Below are 19187 nucleotides of genomic sequence, written 5' to 3'. Positions count from 1 at the left end.
CATTTGCCAAGGCTCTTTGGGAAGTTGAATGTGCTGTCAGTGAGGGTCAAGTTCAGCATCCAGATGCTGATGCTTTAAGGTGAGCATGCAGACAAGAGCTAAGGTTATCTGCCATAGCCTAGCAAAATCCGGACTCTTCCTGCCATGTATCCTTATAGTAGCTGATACTTGAAGAGTGCTCTCACGTTTGGTTTGTCCTTTGATCCTTGCAGCAACTAAGCTAGGGAAGCGTTATTATCCTGAGCTCTAGGAAGGCCATGTGACTTGCCACAGGCACACAGGTGACCAGGGCCGGATGCCAAGTTTTGGCTGCCAACACAAAACCTCCTCCCTGCTATACCGTGGATCTCACAGAGACTCTGGAAATACTGACTGATGGTGCTGATGGGCATCTGAAACCGCCCACCAACATATGAAAGACCTTAGAAACTGGCACTCAACTTAGTAACATCAATTCCCATCTTTGGTTCAATGATCTGAGAACACCACCACCACGAAATACAGATAAAATCACTCACAGAATTAATCGTATACAGTTTGGTTGTTAAAAAAAAATCACCAATCTTGGGGCGCCTGGGTGGCTCAGTCGGTTACGTGTCTGACTTGGGCTCAGGTCATGATCTTGCGGTTCACAGGTTCGAGCCCCACATTGGGCTCTGTGCTGACAGCTCAGAGCCTGGAGCCTGCTTCATGGATTCTGTCTCCCTCTCTCTCTGCTCCTCACCTGCTCATTGTCTCTCTCTCTCAAAAATAAATAAAAAACATTTTAAAAAATCATCAATCTTAAATACAGCAATATGGACTAGTTCTTAGAAGACACAGAACTGGTGATACATGATGAGATTTAGACCAAAGAATTCCAAGAAGCAAGTTGCTGCTACATTTGGCAAAGTGCAAATAAAACACTAAATTAATAAGCTCTTTTCGATTTTATGATCAGCACTGTGACTAATTTAGCCAAATTCACATAAATGTGTATTAGCTATAAATCTTGGGCATGATAAGGACAATGACAAATTTTCTAGACGTTATGGCCCTGCTGCCAACGCTGCTGTCATTTCTCCAGACCTCAGAACCCTGTCCTGCAACCATGGCCTTCACAAAAAGAAATTTCCCCTTATTGCATAGACTCCCTTACGGTGAGTCAATAACGTCAACCCATTCACTGAAAATCCTAAATGTCAGTGAGTGGGATGTGGGGGGCAAGGTGGGGACTGTGTGTGTATCTTCAGGGGATTTAGTAAATAATGATATAGACACAGGCTGTGAAATACTGTGAAACAATTGAAATGAATGGGGCAACTCTAATGTGCTTAATTAGCGGGACTGTGAGTAAATCCTCGTCTCAGGCTCTACTTCTTGGAGAACTCCAACTAAAACGGAGGTTTCTGATCTGTTAGATGGAGGGAAAAACACATGTAATGTAGATCATTCTGTGAAGCTTTTTTCTATCTTTGTTTGAAAACAAAACAAAATAAAATAAAAAGTATATGCGTATGTATATTTCATAAATTTTTACAACTAAGAAAAAATTTATGATGGTTATCTTGTAGGGGTTGAGAAGGATTGGATGGATAAGGAAGAACTCTTTGACTGCTTGCTTTATATTTATGGGGATAGAGAAAGAGTTTTTGATGGGATTATGGGTCAGTTTTACTCGTTTGGGTTTTTTAAATATTTTTTGAATTTCAAGTTCTCAGTCATAGAGGAAAGCCCAGTAAGGACAGGGATTTTGATCTGGTTTGTTCACTGCCATATCCTCAGTGTCTAGAAGACACTTAGCTATAGTGAAAGCTTAATAAATATTTGTGGAGGGCATCTTGAATGCAATACCTATATCTTTATCATATAGCAGAGGATTTGTTGGCATACAGGGTATGTATAATGAGAAAAAGACAAATGTCCAAACTAGACTCAGAGTCCAGCTGTGTCTAGTTTTGAAGATGGGCCTTGACTAGGCAACTTTCTATCCATCTCTTCTCCCAACTTGGTCCTCAGCCCTAGATAAAAAGTGTGCTTTCTATCTAGCTCCACGCTGTTTATATACAGAGTCTAGCTGAGATGCTTTGGGCTCCCTGGGACACCCAGGAAAACACTAGACCTGGTCTACCTCCAGATTCCTTTTCTAGCTCTAAGCAGTGCTGCACATCTGGGCTCTCTTCCCTGGATCCCAGGCCCCCTCCCAGAAGCCCTCTCTCCTGCTCCAGGGCACAAGCTGGCTCTCAGAGCTACTCCGGTACCCTTGCTACCACTGGAGGCACCTCTTAGTTCACCTTCATCCTTTAGTCTTTCAGGAAGATGCGTCAGCCACAGCCCCGAGAACACCACTCTCGTCATTTTAAGGGAATGTGATTTCATACAAGAAATGAAGTACATATAAAGTCTCTGGAAGAGCTGGGAGGAGTGGGAGCTAGGATGTATCTCCAGAAATGAGCCCAGAAGATCACCACACACCTGGCCCTCCCAGGGAACCAGGACCTCAGCTACAGCCAGGAGAGTGGGCATGACTGGGGATCATGAGGCTGCCATTGAAGCTGTTGAATTACAGAACATACTACCAAAGCTGGAGACAGCATCCATGTTTGTTCACCATGGTATCTGCAGAGCTCAGCTCAATACTTGCCACCTAGTGGGTGGGTGGATGGATGGATGGATGGATGGATGAATGAATGGACAGACGGAAGGCTTCTGGACTGTGGGACCAGACGGTTCCATCCACAATGGTGTTTCTTATACTCTTAATGCTTAGTGAGATGGATGTTAGCAAGGAGGTTAACAGCAGCATTTGGGTTCATAGCCCAGCATAGCAGCATTGGGTTCATAGGTCCATAGTCCTATTGACTGTGTGGTTTTATTTTTTTTATTTATTTTTATTTTTTATTTTTTTAATGTTTATATTTGAGAGAGAGAAAGGGCGGGGGCGGGGAAAGGAACAGAGAGAGAAAGGGGCAGAATCTGAGGCAGACTCCAGGCTCTGAGCTGTCAGCACAGAGCCCGACACAGGCGTGACCCCACGAGCTGTGAGACCATGACCTGAGCCACAGTCGGACGCCCAACCGACTGAGTCACCCAGGCGCCCTCAACTGTGTGATTTTAGGCAGGTTACTTCACCTCTCTGTGCCTACTTCCTCCTCTGTACAAAGAAGCTAATAATAGTACCTCCCTCATAAAGATGCTCCAATGATTAGGTGAGTTGGTACCTGTGAGGCTCTTAGGGCAGGAGCTGACACAAACAGCCCTATGTAAGCATTTGCTGTAACAGTTGTAGGGAAGGACAAAATAGGCCTTTTCTTAGTCCTCTTTCGTAGCATTTCGCCTTTCCCTTTGCTAGGAAAAGGGCCACATAGAAGGGGAGTCGTTCTCAAGCTGACTACACCATTAGCTGCTGTGTCTGGGAAGAGTTTGTTGCTGACTCCCATTTGTCGGAGGAGTTTGTGTTCATAGACTGTGTTGAGTGGAAACCAAAGCCCCCGGTTTTGCTTGTGAAGCAAGTCTTCTGCTCTCGTTTCTTACTGCAAACAGTCCAGTTCGGGGGGGAGGTTTCACCTCCTCCCTGAATGCCACAGTGTTTGATGTGCTGCTTTTCCTCAGCTGCAGCATCAGGAGGCTATTAGGCCGATGTCTCAGGGCGAAGAGCGTCTGCGCCCTTTCAGACAAAATACCGTATGACTCTCACATGACTTGCTTTGGCAGAAGTCTCAAAGTGCTGTGCTGGGCTGCACTGGAGAAAACTTTCCACAGATGTATACTGTCTCCTGTGCCTCTGGCACACGGAGCAAGAGCATTGAGAACCAGCAGTGCCCAAGGAGGCTTGATTCATCTGGTGCCTGGTGAAATAAGGCTCTCTGAACAGTCCGTAGGACCAGTCTCTTTGTCAACAATCCCCAGCCCCGGCGGCCCGAGTTCTTCCCAAGTGCTAAGCTCTCTTCTTCCTCCTGATTCTATCTACCAAACTCCAGACCTGCTAGCGTCCTTTTTGAAAGAATCAACACAAGATGGGACCACGCTGGGGACCAGGAAACTTGGCTCTGTCCTGTAGTCTACTTCTAACTGCCTGGGTGAACTCAAGCAGATTAGTTAATAGCTTTGGGCTTAGGTTTTTTTCGTATTGAAGTTAAAGGGACTACACTCAAAATTTTACAAAGTAATCTGCTTTTGGGTTTGAAGGAAGGAAGGATGGATGGATGGATGGATGGATGAACAGATAGGCAAATGAACCACTTTTCAATCTTCAGAGCAACCCATTTCCTTTTAAGAAGATGAAAGGAGAAAAAAAAATCAGTCATAGTGTAGCAAAATATAAAAATAAATAAGCCATGGAACAGACAAAGCCATCAGCAGTTTTGAACAGATGTTTTTCTGTACAGTCATGGATTGAAACAAAATGAACAGTCTCTCTACAAGTCTAGTTTTCCTGGGAAGTTGGCTGTTTAGAATCAAGTCTGCATAAAAGGGAGAGGCATCTTCAGTAACAGGACTGAGAGGGTCCGTGGCTGCACCAACACCAATCAACAAAGCCAAGGGCAGCAGTGCTGATTGATGGGGATGTGGTTGTGGCAACAGCTTAGGTTTTCTTGGATTCTGATTATCTTGGACCATCTTTAAGGTGCACCAAATTCAAGAAGATGTTGGAGTTGGACCGGTTTCTCAAAATGGTCTCTGACTTACGTATAATGTCTGCGACTGCTGCTGTACTCAATACGTTCGTTCAAGAACTCCAATCAGGTCAATAAAAGAGTCTTCTGGACCTTCTCATACATTAAATCTACCATAAAAGAGTAACCAGAGACATAGACACAAATATTTTATTTTTCACATTTTGATTAAATACAGTATTTTTAAGAGTCCAGTTTGTTCTGGAAGACATACTGGCCATTTAAAGAGAGGGTTTCTGGTATAAGACCAATTTTTTTGAAACTTCCAACTTTTTCATGTATAATACCAATCAGAGATCTCATTAGGTTCTACTAACTCTACCAAACCTTCAGGCTATCTCCATGAGCCTGTCATAAAGGGCCATGTTGTGATGTACGTGGCCCTAGTCACTTTTACCTTTATGGACCCGTTCCTCTATAAAAATAAAAAAATATTAAAATTTGTATTGTATGGGGGTGCCCGGGTGGCTCAGTCGGTTAAGCATCCTCCTCTTGGTTTCAGATCAGGTCATGATCTCCCGGTTTGTGAGATTGAGCCCCATGTCAGGCTGCAGGCTGACAGCATGGAGCCTGCTTGGGATTCTCTCTTTCCCTGTCTCTCTGCCCCTCCCCTGTTCACACTCTCTCTCTCAAGATAAATAAATAAACTAAAAAAAATTTTTTAATTGTATTGTACAATTGAATTGGTATAGAGACAATATTATATATCAAAACATCTTTGACCTAAAAGTTCATTTTTTTTCCTTCTGATTTTAAACTAATACATTTTCATGGGTCCCTGCAAGTCTGGTGGGCTCTAGGCATTGTGTCTTCTGTGCCTAATGGATTAGCTGGCCATGTGGTCAAGGCCCCCACTTGGCACCAGTCTGCCTAGGACAGGGACATAGCTGGCCCTCAGGGAGCAGTAGGCGATTTTCTTCTCTGGAGTAGTCCTTGTGACCATTCAGGAAGCAGTCCTTGCAGTTCCCTGGGAGCTACTCAGTTTGGTCCCAAGGTAACAGCTCAGAAGTAAGGGAACTAGACTCATGGGGGGAGGGGGGGCGGGCAGAAGTCCCCTGGCTTGAAAACTTCACATCCTATAGGAGCCAGTTTCTCTGGAACAATTCCATAGGCAGCCTCCAGCGTTCCTCCAAGGGACATGCCCAGTTATACAAGAATCATCGTACTCAGACAAGCCCAAAGCTCTGGCTTTCTATCCAACATTTAGAGCTTTCTCCAGTCTAATGCAATTCACTAAGCAGGGGTCAATTTTATCATAAGCCATCTTGCCTGGCTACAGTTTGACATTCTTCTCTTATCAGGTTTCCAGGGAAACAGAGCTAGAAAGTCAACCAAAGGTCAAATTCTTATGCAGAAGAAGGGAAAAGGGTTTAATAATCCTTTGCCTATAACATGCAACTTGCCAGTTAAGGAAATAATTATATTAATGTTTCAATACAGACTTTACAGGGTGTCTGTGGCAGAGACAATGCTCTGTGTTCCCCAAACTCCATTTCCTTTTCCTCCTGGGCACAGTTAGGCCACATTTTCCAGATTCCCTTCTGGGTAAATGTAGGTTTGTGACTAATTCTGGCCAATAAATGGTGGGTAGAAGTGATACAGAACACTTTCAGCCTAGGCCTCTAAAATCTCCCCGGAGGTCCTCCACGGTCCGTCTCTTCCTTCATCTGCTGATGAGATGCATAGGCTTCCGTGTGGGATTCCAGTGCCCTAGAGAATGGTGGAGCCACTCAGCAGAAGGGACCTGGCGAGTACCTATATGGTTGGGGGGTGGGGCATAGACCCTCCACTACCAACACGCACCAGATGTGATATAAGCAAGAAATAAATGACCTGCAAGAAAAGGAAAGAACGAATTTGCCTGTGTTCTTAACCTCTCTCCTCCCTACCTGCCAAAGGTGAACTGACAGAGATTGTTTGACTGGGAAAGTTAAATTACTATGCCCTCCTCTCTTAATGTGGAGGCAAGCCACACAACGGATCTCCCCTCCAGCCCTCTCTAGCATGGGAGGAAAACTTTGAGCCGAGCACTAGGGGAACACATCTGTTTCCCCTATCACCACCTTCTACATGGTCCTTTGCTGAGAAGTGGGTGGCTTCTGGCTAAATAGAAAATTCCATGACAGTCAGAGGTTTCTCATCGAAGAAGCCATTGCTGAAGCAGTGCATTCCGATCAGATTTCAAAGACATGATTTGAGGCACAAAGCAATCCAACCTAAGTGGCTGAGAGGAAGGAGCCAAAAGCTTTCATCATTAAAACCCTAATTGGAAAAACTAAGAAATGGGTTTGCTAAGAAGTCGGGAGGCCAGTACTGTGTTATGCCTGAGAAAGTCTTTCCCAAATTTTCCTCTTTAAACGGACAAAGTTAGGGGCGCCTGAGTGGCTCAGTTGGTTGGGCATCCAACTTCGGCTCAGGTCACGATCCCACGGTTTGTGGGTTGGAGCCTCCCATCAGGCCCTGTGCTGACAGCTCAGAGCCTGGAGCCTGCTTCAGAGTCTGTGTTTCCCTTTCTCTCTGCCCCTCCCCCACTCACCCTAGCGTGTGCATGTGCGTGCTCTCTGTCTCTCTCAAAAATGAATAAACATTTTTTAAAAAATTTTAATGGACAGTGTTATTTTGTTGTTCTGTGCTTAGTAGTTTTAGTAAAGAATTAGAGGTCTTCTTCTATATATTTAAGCGGGAAAACCTTATCAAGGTCTCTTTTTTTTTTAATTTTTTTTTAATGTTTATTTATTTTTGAGACAGATATTATTATTTTTTAGCGTTTATTTATTTTTGAGACAGAGAGAGAGCATGAACAGGGGAGGGGGCAGAGAGAGAGGGAGACACAGAATCTGAAACAGGCTCCAGGCTCTGAGCTGTCAGCACAGAGCCCGACGCGGGGCTCGAACTCACGGACCGCGAGATCATGACCTGAGCCGAAGTCGGCCGCTTAACCGACTGAGCCACCCAGGCGCCCCAACGTCTCTTTAATAAAACAGGGGTTAGTGTGCTTTTTGTTACAAGGGAAAATAGAAAATAAAAGAAAAAAGTTCAAACTGGCTTAAACGAGAAGGTAATTTATTGGATCCTGTGACTTAAAAGTCGAGAGAAGGGACAGCATCCAGTAGTGAGGAACCATCAAGGGGGTGATGGTGGGCACAGCGAATCAACGGGGAAGAGCGCGCTCTTGCTCTTCCTGCCTCCAGCATCCCTCTAGTGCCCCCTGTTGGCGGAGTCCAGCAGGTCTAGATGGCAAAGCACACATGTAGTCTATGGAGTCACAGGCCAGCGTCACAGAATTAAGTACAGAAGACAGGGTTTGGAGTGGAGACACAATAGCTTAATCACTGTCACATCTCTATAGCAAATGATTTTTCAAAACTGCTGTCAAATGAAAAGATAATCCGAGAGAATGCAGTCAAGAGATCTAAGAAATGACTATCATGGAGATACATCAAACAATTAATAAAAGCACCTATGCTATTTTGCTAGATCGTGTGCGTGTTTGCTGTTATTTTCTGTATTGAAGTTGTAATTTCTTTTCTCACTCTAAATAAATGTTACCTACGTACTTTAGGAAAAAAAATAAAATAAAAAGAGTTTACAATCTTCCCCGGTAACATACAATGATCACAAAATCCCAAGAATGAAGCTATTAAGGGAATAGCCCTTCCAAACCTCTGCTCACCCCCAAGGGGAACCCCAGCTCAATGGGTATCTTCTCCCGGGTTCTTCATTCCCCAGAGCTTAGCTGAAAGTGGAAAAGGGGAGAAGACGAGGTCCCCGGGCCCTCCAGGCTTCCTTGTCTCTGCTGTTTGCACAGACTGCACTGGAGAGAACTATCCCATCCTGCCTGGCCCACTGCTTCTTGCACAGAGGAGGTACTGAGTCAGCATTTTAGCTGGATTACAGACTTTTTCCTGTCTGGGCTCCTCCCACCATCACTGCTCTTTCCCCCTGCAGGAAGTGCATCCTTTGGAGAGCAACAACCTTTTTGTACTTTTTGTAGGTTGGGGGGCATACTCTCTCCTCTCTTAATCATGACAGCCTAAATGTTATTTGTCTGGGTTTCTGTTCAAGTTATTCTATATAACTGTATATAGGCTCATAAAATAAATAAATGTAAGCTCCTGGAGAGAAGGCATGGCCTGTTTCTTTATATTCCCTTTTGCACTTCGTATCAGTTAGAATTTCATTCCATTTCAAGAAACAGAGATCTGAAAAATAATGGCTTAAACATAGGACGTTTTGCATTGTCCTGTAGAGTAGGTCGATTTAGTCTGTTCATGTTATGGCCCTGCCAGCCGTCACCAGCTAAGGTTTCTTCCAGCTCTCTGCTCCAGCATCTCGAAGGAATGGATGGCCCTGTATGCCACTGTGGCTGTCGGAGCTCCAGACATCACTTCCATGTTCCAAGCAGCAGAACAGAGGAAGGGAAAGAGCATACCCCTCCCTTTTAAAAAAGGAGACCTTTGCAAGTCCGAGTACCCTTCTGCTTATATCTCGTTTTCCAGAACTTAGTTGCATGGCTGTACCCAGCTGTAAGGAAGGCTAGAGAATGCAGTCTTTTAGCCAGTGGAAGATATGCCGAGCTACAAATGAGATGATATTACTAAGGAAGAAGTTGATGAATATTTGATGATATTGCTGGAAAAGGTAACAGAATATTGGTAAAGGACTTCTCCTTGGGGAGCAGTTTAAAGAGATTAAAGTTTAAGTTGAAGATTAAAGTAAAATTTAAACGTCCAGAAAGGCTGAGATGACAAAAGGGCTCTCAAGACAGTTTACTCAGAGAGGAAGATTTGCAACATTCAGAGGCCGTTCCCCGCCCTTGGTTTTTTTCACATTGAAAATATCGATTGGATTATCTTATGATTCCAGAAGTCTATCTGTGAACTTTAGAAAATTTAGAAAAAGAAAAAAATAATGCCCATTACTCCCGGAACCTAGAGACAACCCTAATTAACATTTCGGTGTGCTCTACGTGAGTCTCCTCCAGGCATAAATAACGTTAATTTTTAACAAGTAAAAGAAAAACTCACTCTTGTTATTTGTAGCGGTGGGGTTGTTTTGTTTTGTTTTGTTTTGAGAGAGAGAGCATGAGTGAGCAAGGGGGCAGAGAAAGAGGGAGAGACAGAGAATCTGAGGGGCAGAGAGAGAGGGAGAGAGAGAGTGTAGAGCCCAAAGTAGGGCTCAAGCTCATCAACCTTGAGATCATGACCTGAGCCGAAGCGGGATGCTTTAACCGACTGCACCACCCAGGCGCCCCTGTCGTAGTGTTTTAACTGTGTTTTTTGAAAAAGAGATATCTTGAAGTGTTCCCCAACCCCCCACACTGCCTTCGTTCCTTGTCCTGCCCTCCACTCCATGATCACTGCTCATGGCAGTCTCAGTAAATCAATTTATCTTTCGCATATTTCCGCAGCTGCAAGCTTCCAAATCCCCTGTGACACGTTTTATACAAATGCCGGCCCAGCACACACTCTGTTCCTCACCTTGCTTTTCCCACCCACGCTTTATTCTGCCCTGTGCTTTTTGCCAGATCAACACGAGGGCGTCCCTCTCTGCTTTCGTGGCATTTCTTGCAGTGGAGTTACCCCATTTATTAAACACCTCCTACCAATGGGCACGTGAGTTGTTTCCAATCTTCTCTACGACAGACAATACACAGCCCGTTATGGGTCTCATTTGCGTGTGGTAACATATTTATAGGATAAATTCCTAGAGGTGGGCTTGCCAGCTCAAATGCACTTGTCATTGTGATGGGAACTGCCAATCGCTCTCCACACTGACTGCAACAACTTGCGCTCCCACCAGCAGCACGTGAGAGGGTCTGGTTCCCCGCGGCCTCATCAAAAGTGCGTGTTTTCAAACATTTCCCTTTTTTTGCCTGGGTGATAAATTTTTAAAACAGATCTTAAACAGCTTTATCACGGGGAAAGTAGACTCCTTGTTTTTGCTTTTGTGTTTTTAAATTTCTGTCTTTTAAATTCCTGCTCAGTGCTTTACCTTTCATGAACATTGACCTGTGAGATCTCTGGGTTAGATCAGTAGTCAGACGGACTAATAAATATGAAGGCTGCTCCCCTCAGCTGAGTAGTTGCTATTTCTCCCTGTGTTTTAGCCCTGATAAATGCGCCTGTTATGTCCCAGCTAAATAATTGTTTATTTTTTTTACCATTTGATTTTTAAGTGATGTCTACACACAGCATGGGGCTTGAACCTACAACCCGCGATCAAGAGCCACGTGCTCCACTGACTGAGCCAGCCGGGCGCCCCTAAATAATTGTTTATTATTTTGATGGTTTATACCCTGCTTTAGTTCATAAGTTTCTTTATTTGTTTTGAGAGAGAGACAGTATGAGTGGGGGAGGGGCAGAGAGAGAGAGAGAGAGAGGGAGGGAGGGCGAGAGAGAATCCCAAGTAGGCTCTGCACTGTCAGCACAGAGTTGAATGCGGGGCTCAAACTCAGGAAACCCTGAGATCATGACCCGAGCCGAAACGGAGAGGTGGGCGCTCAGCCGACTGAGCCACCCAGGCACCCCTATTCCTAAAACATTTTAGGTAAGAAAATTGGAATAAAGGGAAAATAAGAGTAAAAACAAACAAACCCCCCCCCCCCCCCCCCCAAAAAAAAAAGAAAAAGAAAAGGCTGTAAGAAAAGCAAGATGAAGCCAGAAATGAAGTCAGCTCACCAAGTAGCCTCAACACTTGCCAGAGTCTGGTCACGGATTCGGCCAATGCAAAGAGACAAGGAGTTCGAAACATGTAGGCAGGGCTCTGTCAGAGCCTGGCTTTTCTGAGGCTGTGGTAGTCATCAGACTGTGTGGGGAGGAGACATTCCTGCTTTCGGCTTTCACGCTCCAGACTCCGGTGCCCTGTGGGACTAGAGCAGCGAGACGGCAGCAGGAGGGAGGAAGGTGGTCAGCCGATGGGAAGAACAGAGGTGGAGAAAGAGCACGGTAGGAAGGAGATCAAGGCTGGAGGGGAAACATGCTCAGAAAGCACACCGGTCAGGGGCGCCTGGGTGGCTCAGTGGGTTAGGTGTCCGACTTCTGCTCAGGTCATGATCTCACGGCTCATGAGTTCAAGCCCCGAGTTGGGCTCTGTGCTGACAGCTCAGAGCCCGGACCCTGCTTCAGATTCTGTGTCTCCCTCTGTCTCTCTTCCCCTCCCCCGCTCATGCGCTCACACACTCTCTCTCTCTCCCTCTCAAAAGTAAATAAACGTATAAAAGAAAAAAAAAAAAAAAAGAAAGTGCACTGGTCAGAGGCCTCCAAACGTTATCTAAACGTGCACAGTCGGAGCGCCATTTTATCAAACTGTAGGAGCCGTGGCAAATCAACATCAGCTTCATCCTACCGAAATTCTTATGGTGCCATGTAGCCTGCTTTGTCTAAGCCCTGACCTTGGTCAGATTCCTGTTTGGCACCTTGGCTTCATTTTCTGGCCAAGTCCTACTTGGAGATGAGCTCCACAGAGGAAGAAGGGATTGCTTGAGGCTGCGTTCATGACGAGACGTCGTGAGAAAACATTCCAGTTCCTCGCCCAGGGAGGCATAGGTCTGAGGATGTCGAGGAAAACCGGAGACCCTCGTCGTGTCTGTATCAAATGACGATACTTTGCTTTCCTGTGTTTTTCGTACGTAACATTGTCACTTTAAACCCTGATGAAAAAACTAGTCGTACGAGGCTTACAGCTCTGGTAAGAGATACTTGCTTGTGGGAAGGGCTAAGACCAAAAAAAAAAACATTGCCAGAGTATCAGGGTGAACGTTACCGAAAAACAAAACAAGACAAAACAGTGTTGTTCTAATTGTCTTTTCATACACACAAAATCACTGCCCTTGCCTGATGTCAAAATAAACTTGTTGTGTTTCATCTGGTGCAGATAAAGCTATCTTTGCTCCAGACAAACCAAACAAACCCTTTCACTGACAGCACAATATTTTGTCTTTCCAGGCATCCTATAAGCCATTGCTGAGGCAGGTTGTGGAGGAAATATTTAATCCTGAGAAGCCAGATCCGGTGGATATCGAACACATGTCTTCAGGCCTCACGGATCTCCTTAAAACTGGATTTAGCATGTTTATGAAGGTAAAGTAACCGTGAAGAGGTAATCCTGACTGTAATGCTTTCTTTGATGGGCACGAAAATGCGGGCACCTTGCTCACCCTGGTGAGAACCGTATAAGATAACAACCAGTGTTTTGGCTCTTCTGAAATCAGGTACAATCTTTATTTAACTTTGGTTATAAACAGCCTGACCTGCCGGCCTCGTCCAGCTTCTTTTGACCTAAACGCTGTGGTCTTTTCCAGTATGAATAGAAGCCCTCCAGGATGAAAACTAATGAAAACTTTTCTCCTCCTGGCCCACAGTTTCACTTAATCCATATACTAGTCACAGGTCTTACCGATGGTCTATTGCTCTTAATTCCAGAACTTAGGTAGGATAATGAATAACTCTGCTCGGTCATATGACTAGCATCACCCCAAAATCCATTTGAAAATGACTTTTGTCTTAGCCCAGCAGACTCCCAGGTGGCAAGTGCTAGACTTTCTCTGGCTAATATCAAGGGCAGGTCAAAAATGACTGAACTGCCTTTGCCATGGGGATAAAAGGATGGAAAGTACACAAATGAGACCTATTTTTAACTTACTATAAAGTTTCTAAATTTAAAAGGATCTAAACAAGATTACAGGCTGGCCTCCCAGTCTACACCAGGATTTCAGTTGTAATAACTCTTGGAAATAACAGAATGTTTTGCCTACTTCAAAGCGTCTTTGAAATCATGAATTAATCTACATAGAAGATCTGGCCTTTTCAGAGTTCAATAAATGCATATGCCAGGAAAACTGGTCTACTCTAAAAGCCAGAGGACAGAAGCCAGACAATCAGACTCTAGACAAAGCAGTAAACAGGCTGGAGGGGCCGCCCGGGTCTCCTTCCTGCTGCCCCCAGTTATCAGCTGTGTCTGCTGCACCCATGGCTGGTGGATTTTCCCTTCTTTCTTTTCTTTTTTTTTTTAAATAACGTATTACGGATCAGCTTCTGGAACATGTTCGGGGGCTCCCGTGTTGAATGTAAGTCCAAGGTTGTCCAGTAACCCTTCACGATGGCCAGTTTGTGGAGAAACTTCCAGGCTAGGCATGGTCTCCGAAACCTCTTCCAGTCGAGCACCCTCTTCCTTCATTCACAAGCTTGGACTTGGCCCTGAGGAGAGGCTGAAATAACACGTGTGGACTTTCAGGCCCTGGTGAGTGAGGTCTGAGGATGGCCCGAAGGGCTGCAGCATTCATGTTTGTGGTTGGCCAAGGGCATAGTGAAGGCTCCAACCTGTCTGCAGCCTGCTCACCATACGTGTTTCCAGTTTGCCCAGTAGCATGATACAGGCCAGAGGAGGCCTTCCAACTCGCTCTTGTCCAGTGATGTTCCATAGAAACAACTGTTTCTTAGCAAAAGGATCCTGTGACCAAATATGTTTGGGGAACACGGAGTGAGACAACAAATGTAATTGCTTCGGAAGGCACAGTGCCTTTAATATACTAATGGACTTTGCAACTGTCAGACCAACAGAGCCTCCCTTGTGAGAGACCAGCCACTTGCGTTTTCCATTACTGTTTCATAAACTGTGACACATCACGTTTTTAAATTGCCCTTTTAAACTCTGCAGAGTGTTTTCTGCAGCTCTTCCTGGAATCAGAAGCTTCACTGTCCTAAGGATTTGGCCTGGGAAGGTGTTTGGAGCCATCCTGGCCTGCTCTGTTTCTCTCCATTCATATCCCTGGAGTTAGGGCCCGTGAAGAAATGCTCTGGCCCCTTGAGACGGATCTCAAAAGGAGGTTTCCAAGTAATGGATTTCAGAAAAAGGGGGAATTCGTGTTTTCCCGGCAGCTGTCAGAATCCATTCCACACCACCAGCTGCCAGGCCTCTGCTGTCAGTTGCCAGGGGATGTCATCTGTCTGCAGGGGGCAGGAAGAGTCTCAGTGGGCTGGCCACAAAGCCCTCCTCACCCTGGCACCCCAAGGGAGGGTCCTTTTGTTCTGTTTCTACACGGGCTTCAATGGCTTCCAACCCCACCTGTTCTGGTCGTCTCCTGCTGCGTGAGAAGCCATCCCAAAACATTGACTTAACGTGCTGTTGGTCATTGACTGTGTGCATGAATCTGCACTCTGTGCACAGCTCGACAGAGAAGGAGTCACCTTTAAGATGGCCTAGTCACGTGGTCAGCAAGTTGATGCGGACCGTCAGCCGGTAGCTCAGCCTGGCCGGTGAGCCGAGGCACGCAGTTCCTCTCCATGGCCCGAACTTCCTCACAGCATGGCGGCTGCATTCCAAGGGCAAGCATCCTGAAAGAGAGCCAGATAGGAGCCTCAGAAGTCTTACGACATCCCCTCCACAATGCTCTGTTTGTCGAGGCAGTCACACATACCCACCTGTGTTCAGGGAGAAGGGACTTACTCTCTTCCTCTTGAAAATATGTTGTGGCCCCTTTTGGAAAGCACAGTCTGCTCTCAGCCTACATCTACACTTGGCTGTCCAGCCTGACAGGGTAGTGTTGGGCCAAGTGTAACAAGTTTTTCCTCCAGTCCAGAGGACAGAAAATTCACTCATGCTCCTGACCTGGTTTCAGAAGAAGTGCTTCCAGAAAGGCTTGGACAATGGAAGACCTGCCTGTTTGCCATCATTTGTTTGAACAATAGAATCTCAAATCCGACCAAACAAACAAAAACGAAACCAAACCTTCCTGAGTGCTTAGACGCTGCACAACTTTCCTCTCCTACTTCCCTCTCTCTCCACTGTGTCAGGCCCTGGAAGGGAAGGCCCACAAGCTGGGGAGAAGAGGGAGTATGCCCACAAGATTATTCTTCAGGCAGTCCTGAGAAAGTGTTTCAAGTCAGCCGAAGGCACTCCTCAACCGGAGGGTAGACTTGTACTTAGCCACATAAAGCTCTGGGCTTCAAAGGGCAATGCCTGCGGGGGGAGGGGGACCCTCAAACTGGGGAGAAAAGGCTTTGTCAGAACCTGGCATTCATCAAGCAGCCAAGCATTTCTCTAAGACGCTTGTGCACAGAGCACCTTGATCTCCTTACGGGAAAGCTTGATAGTGATCTAATACATAAATCGAAACATACCTTACCCCTCTCGCTTCAACGTTAATTTAATTTAAAACTAGCATGTCTAATAGGCAGCACTCTTAAAATGCATTTCTGGAATTTGCGGTCTGGAGTTCAGCCTCCTGAAAATAACATATCTTGTATCTACTCCATGTGTTTGGCCCCCAACTTGTTTTGACTAAAGGACATGATTTGTCAAGATGTTTTCTCTGTTGGGATTGGCATGAGGAGGGTGGGTTTTAACTAATGAAATTGCATGAGGCCCTTTTACCTCCTGTCATGTGTTTTTTAAGAAGGCTTTTGTTGTTGTTGTTCCGTTTCCTATGTGGCCATGCTTAATTGGAAAAAAATGAGAAGATTTGTGAAAAAGACTCGAAGAAGACCCAGAGCTTGCCTCTGGGCCTTTCTCTGAATTGATAGGAGAGCTCCGTTGCCTTGGGTCCACAGGAAAAGTGGCTCAACAAGCCCGGAAACGCTGGTAGCGGAGAGGGGATCAGAACTGAAATTCTTCCGGTTGAAGTGAAGATGTTTGACAGAATCATTTACTGGGGATCATTTATTGTGAAGACCAAGGAGTGTCTCAGGGAACTCAAGGCAGCAATGTGGTGGGCCTCAGGAAGGGTTGGGACTGACATCAGGGAAGCCCCTGGAAACCAGACAGTTCTTTGAGACTCGCCCTGGCCGGCAGAAGACGCAGAAGAACAGTGGCCGGCATTCCGTAGGTGCTCGGGATTCGTCGAATGAATGGCCGGGGAGCTGTGCCACAGCTTTGGGCTCAGCTTTGACTGAGCCTCATCTACCTCGGGTCAAGTCTTGATTCCCAGGGCAGGGTCTCGAATTGGCCCAGCCTCGGTCAGCGGCCCGTTCCTGAACCAGTCTGAGGGGCAGGATCACACCCCTCAGTCACGGCATGGCTGCCGGAAGCCCACCCCACAACCGTGAGAACAAAAGAGGCCATTCACGTGTGTGTTGGACGGACACCTGCAGAGGCACCCACAGCAGGGGTGGAGGATGCCGTGGGGGCTGAAGGGCAAAAACGATGAGCCTCAGGTGAGACCGGATGTCAGACCCTTGGACTATAAGAGCTAGGCATGCCTGTGGATCATCTAGTCCAGCTCTTCATTGTTTGCACAGGAAAATGAGACGGAGAGATGAACTGTTGGCCGAGGCCCATTCTACTCGACGGCATTTCTGACAAGAAGAAACCCTGTTGGCATCCGTTGATTAAATCAGCACACGGCCTGGAAGTTCTGTCTGCGACACTATTTATAACCATTGTTTATGTTTTCTCCTTCTTAACTATGCTTCATACTATGAAGTAAGGCTTGATTTTTTTCGTCTAACACTAGCTAAATACGATCCGTAAGGTCTAGTGAGATGGATTCTCTCACGGTAGGAATCATTAAGCAAAAACAAAAACTTGGCTCGGGCAGTCTACGATCTTTGTCTGCCTGTGAGCAATTATCGAGGGCCTCTCTTGTGTGCTCGCCGCTGTTGTGGGCAAGGGAGTCATGGAGACAAACGAGATGCCCCGCCGGCCCTGGCAGAGCTCACCTTGTGAGGCCTGTAGTTTGTTAGGGAGATGGACAAGAAAACTGAGGAGTGCGGGGAGGAGGGAGAAGCGGTGTGCCAGATGGGATGGGAGGGCACAGAGAAGGAGGAGCCAGGCAGGAAGTCAGAGAAGGCTTCCCAGAGGAGTTGAATGCCGTCAGAGCAACAGAAGTTAGGAACAGAGCCATCAGTGCCATTGAAGGAATCGTGGATGGCTCCCAAGGGCTGGAGCTGAGGGTGGGTGGGGGGAGTGGAAGACTGTGAAAAGCAGAGAGATAAGCAAAAGCCAGATCAGGAAAGACTAGAGGTCTGAAATTTGACCAAAACACTGAGGTGCCATCGAATGGTTCGCAGGAACGTATAACCAATTTGTATTTTACAAGGGTGGCCCTGGCGATGGCAAGTGAGGGGGGAAATGTGGCCAGACCCTCATCGGGCAGCAGAGGGAAGGTGAGAAGATGGGGAGATCCGGGGGGCTCAAGCCAGGCTGGGGGCCTGAGGGCAGGGACACAGTGCTGGTGGGTTCCACAGGACAGGGTGTTGCTTAGATGTGGAAGCAAATGAGAAGACACCGTCTAGGGTCGTTCACCTGGGGTGGGGAGACTGGATGAGTGGTGTTAACGTTCCTGAGAAGCAGGAAGGGAGAGCAAGATAAGTTGCATTTGAGGGTTTAGCTTTGCAGCTCAGCAGAGCCTGGGCCGACAGTAGCAATCTGGGGTTGCTGGTGCAGGTGACCCATGAACCATGGGCAGTGCCCGGGGCACCCAGGGGGGTGTTTGGGAGAAGAGCAGGGACCAGAGGCCCGAGCAGTCAGGGACACGATGTGTAATGGAGCAGGCCAAGCAAGCAGAGCCCTCTAAGGAGAGAAACCTAGGGGGCTTAGAAACAGGACGGAGTGGGGGAAGTTTCGGGAAAGAGGAAACCACCCACCGCAGCAAATGTGACAGGGGGGTGAAGCCACACCACAGAGTGGCTCTGGGAGCGTAGAGACCTTCTGCAGTGTGATCCAACGAGTAAGTTCCACCTGGAACCTGGTCCTTGGCTGATGCCTCTGAAGAATGAGAAGTGCGGCCTTAAGAGATGAAAGCTAGTAAAAATGCTTTCAGTCTGAAGAATCGCTTTGTAAATGGGAGTGTGTGGAGCGGTCTGACTCCACGGTGAGGCAGACGTGGCTTTCAGCCTCAGCCCTCCAGCTTGGGACGAGTTACTCAGCCCCTTCAAGCCTCACTGTCTCTGTAAACAGGAGCCTCTATCTACTTCACAGGTTCTCGGTGTTACATCGAGTCACGCTGGCCCCACCCCCTGCTCTATCTCCTTCCGGAGCCCTTACCACCTTCCTTCCTTGCCCGTTTCCTTACCTCCTTTGTCATTCTCCCCGGCCGAAGTATAAACTGAACACCAGCAGGGATTCTTCTCTGGTCCGTCCACTGCTGAATCCCAGAACTCCCGGAGGGCGCCAGGGACACCGGAAGCAGAGGAAACCCTGCTCGGGGAAACCAATCAGGACATCAAGGAGCTCCTTCGGGGCCCAGAGCTGCGCAGAAGGTTTTGGCAGCCTGCGCTTCGGAGGCTCCGACGGATGGACGGTGGACAGAGACTGTCTTCTCCGTCCAGAACCCATGCCTGAAAATCACAGCCAGCAAAGGCTTGGAAAGTGAAGAGAGCGGGGAGACTGACTCGCCTTACTAATCTGTACATTTGCGAGGGCAAAAATAATGCTTAGAGCTTTTAGCTTCAATGCGCCTTACACCACGAACTCGCATGCATGCGGGATGCAGCCGTGGAGGGCCGGTTATAAGGAATGTGTTATTCTGATGGAAAAGACTTTGAGAGACCCCGCCTCCCAATAGCCTGCCCACTCGACATGTTCTAGAAGGAA

The 19187-nt window shown here is 46.8% G+C and overlaps 1 protein-coding gene across 1 annotated transcript in view; it reads left to right on the top strand.

Moving 5' to 3' along the window:
- The window catches only part of SCFD2 (sec1 family domain containing 2), a 333259-nt gene that overhangs the window by 299891 nt on the left and 14181 nt on the right, over positions 1–19187 (top strand). The window contains exon 7 of the mRNA XM_049632033.1: positions 12602–12736. Within this exon, the coding sequence (XP_049487990.1) occupies positions 12602–12736 (135 nt within the window). The remainder of the gene's footprint in view (positions 1–12601; positions 12737–19187) is intronic.

Source organism: Panthera uncia, chromosome B1 (assembly GCF_023721935.1).
Source record: "Panthera uncia isolate 11264 chromosome B1, Puncia_PCG_1.0, whole genome shotgun sequence".
NCBI lineage: Eukaryota > Metazoa > Chordata > Mammalia > Carnivora > Felidae > Panthera > Panthera uncia.
Note: the sequence above shows the minus strand (reverse complement) of the source record. Positions and strands in the feature narration are given on the sequence as shown.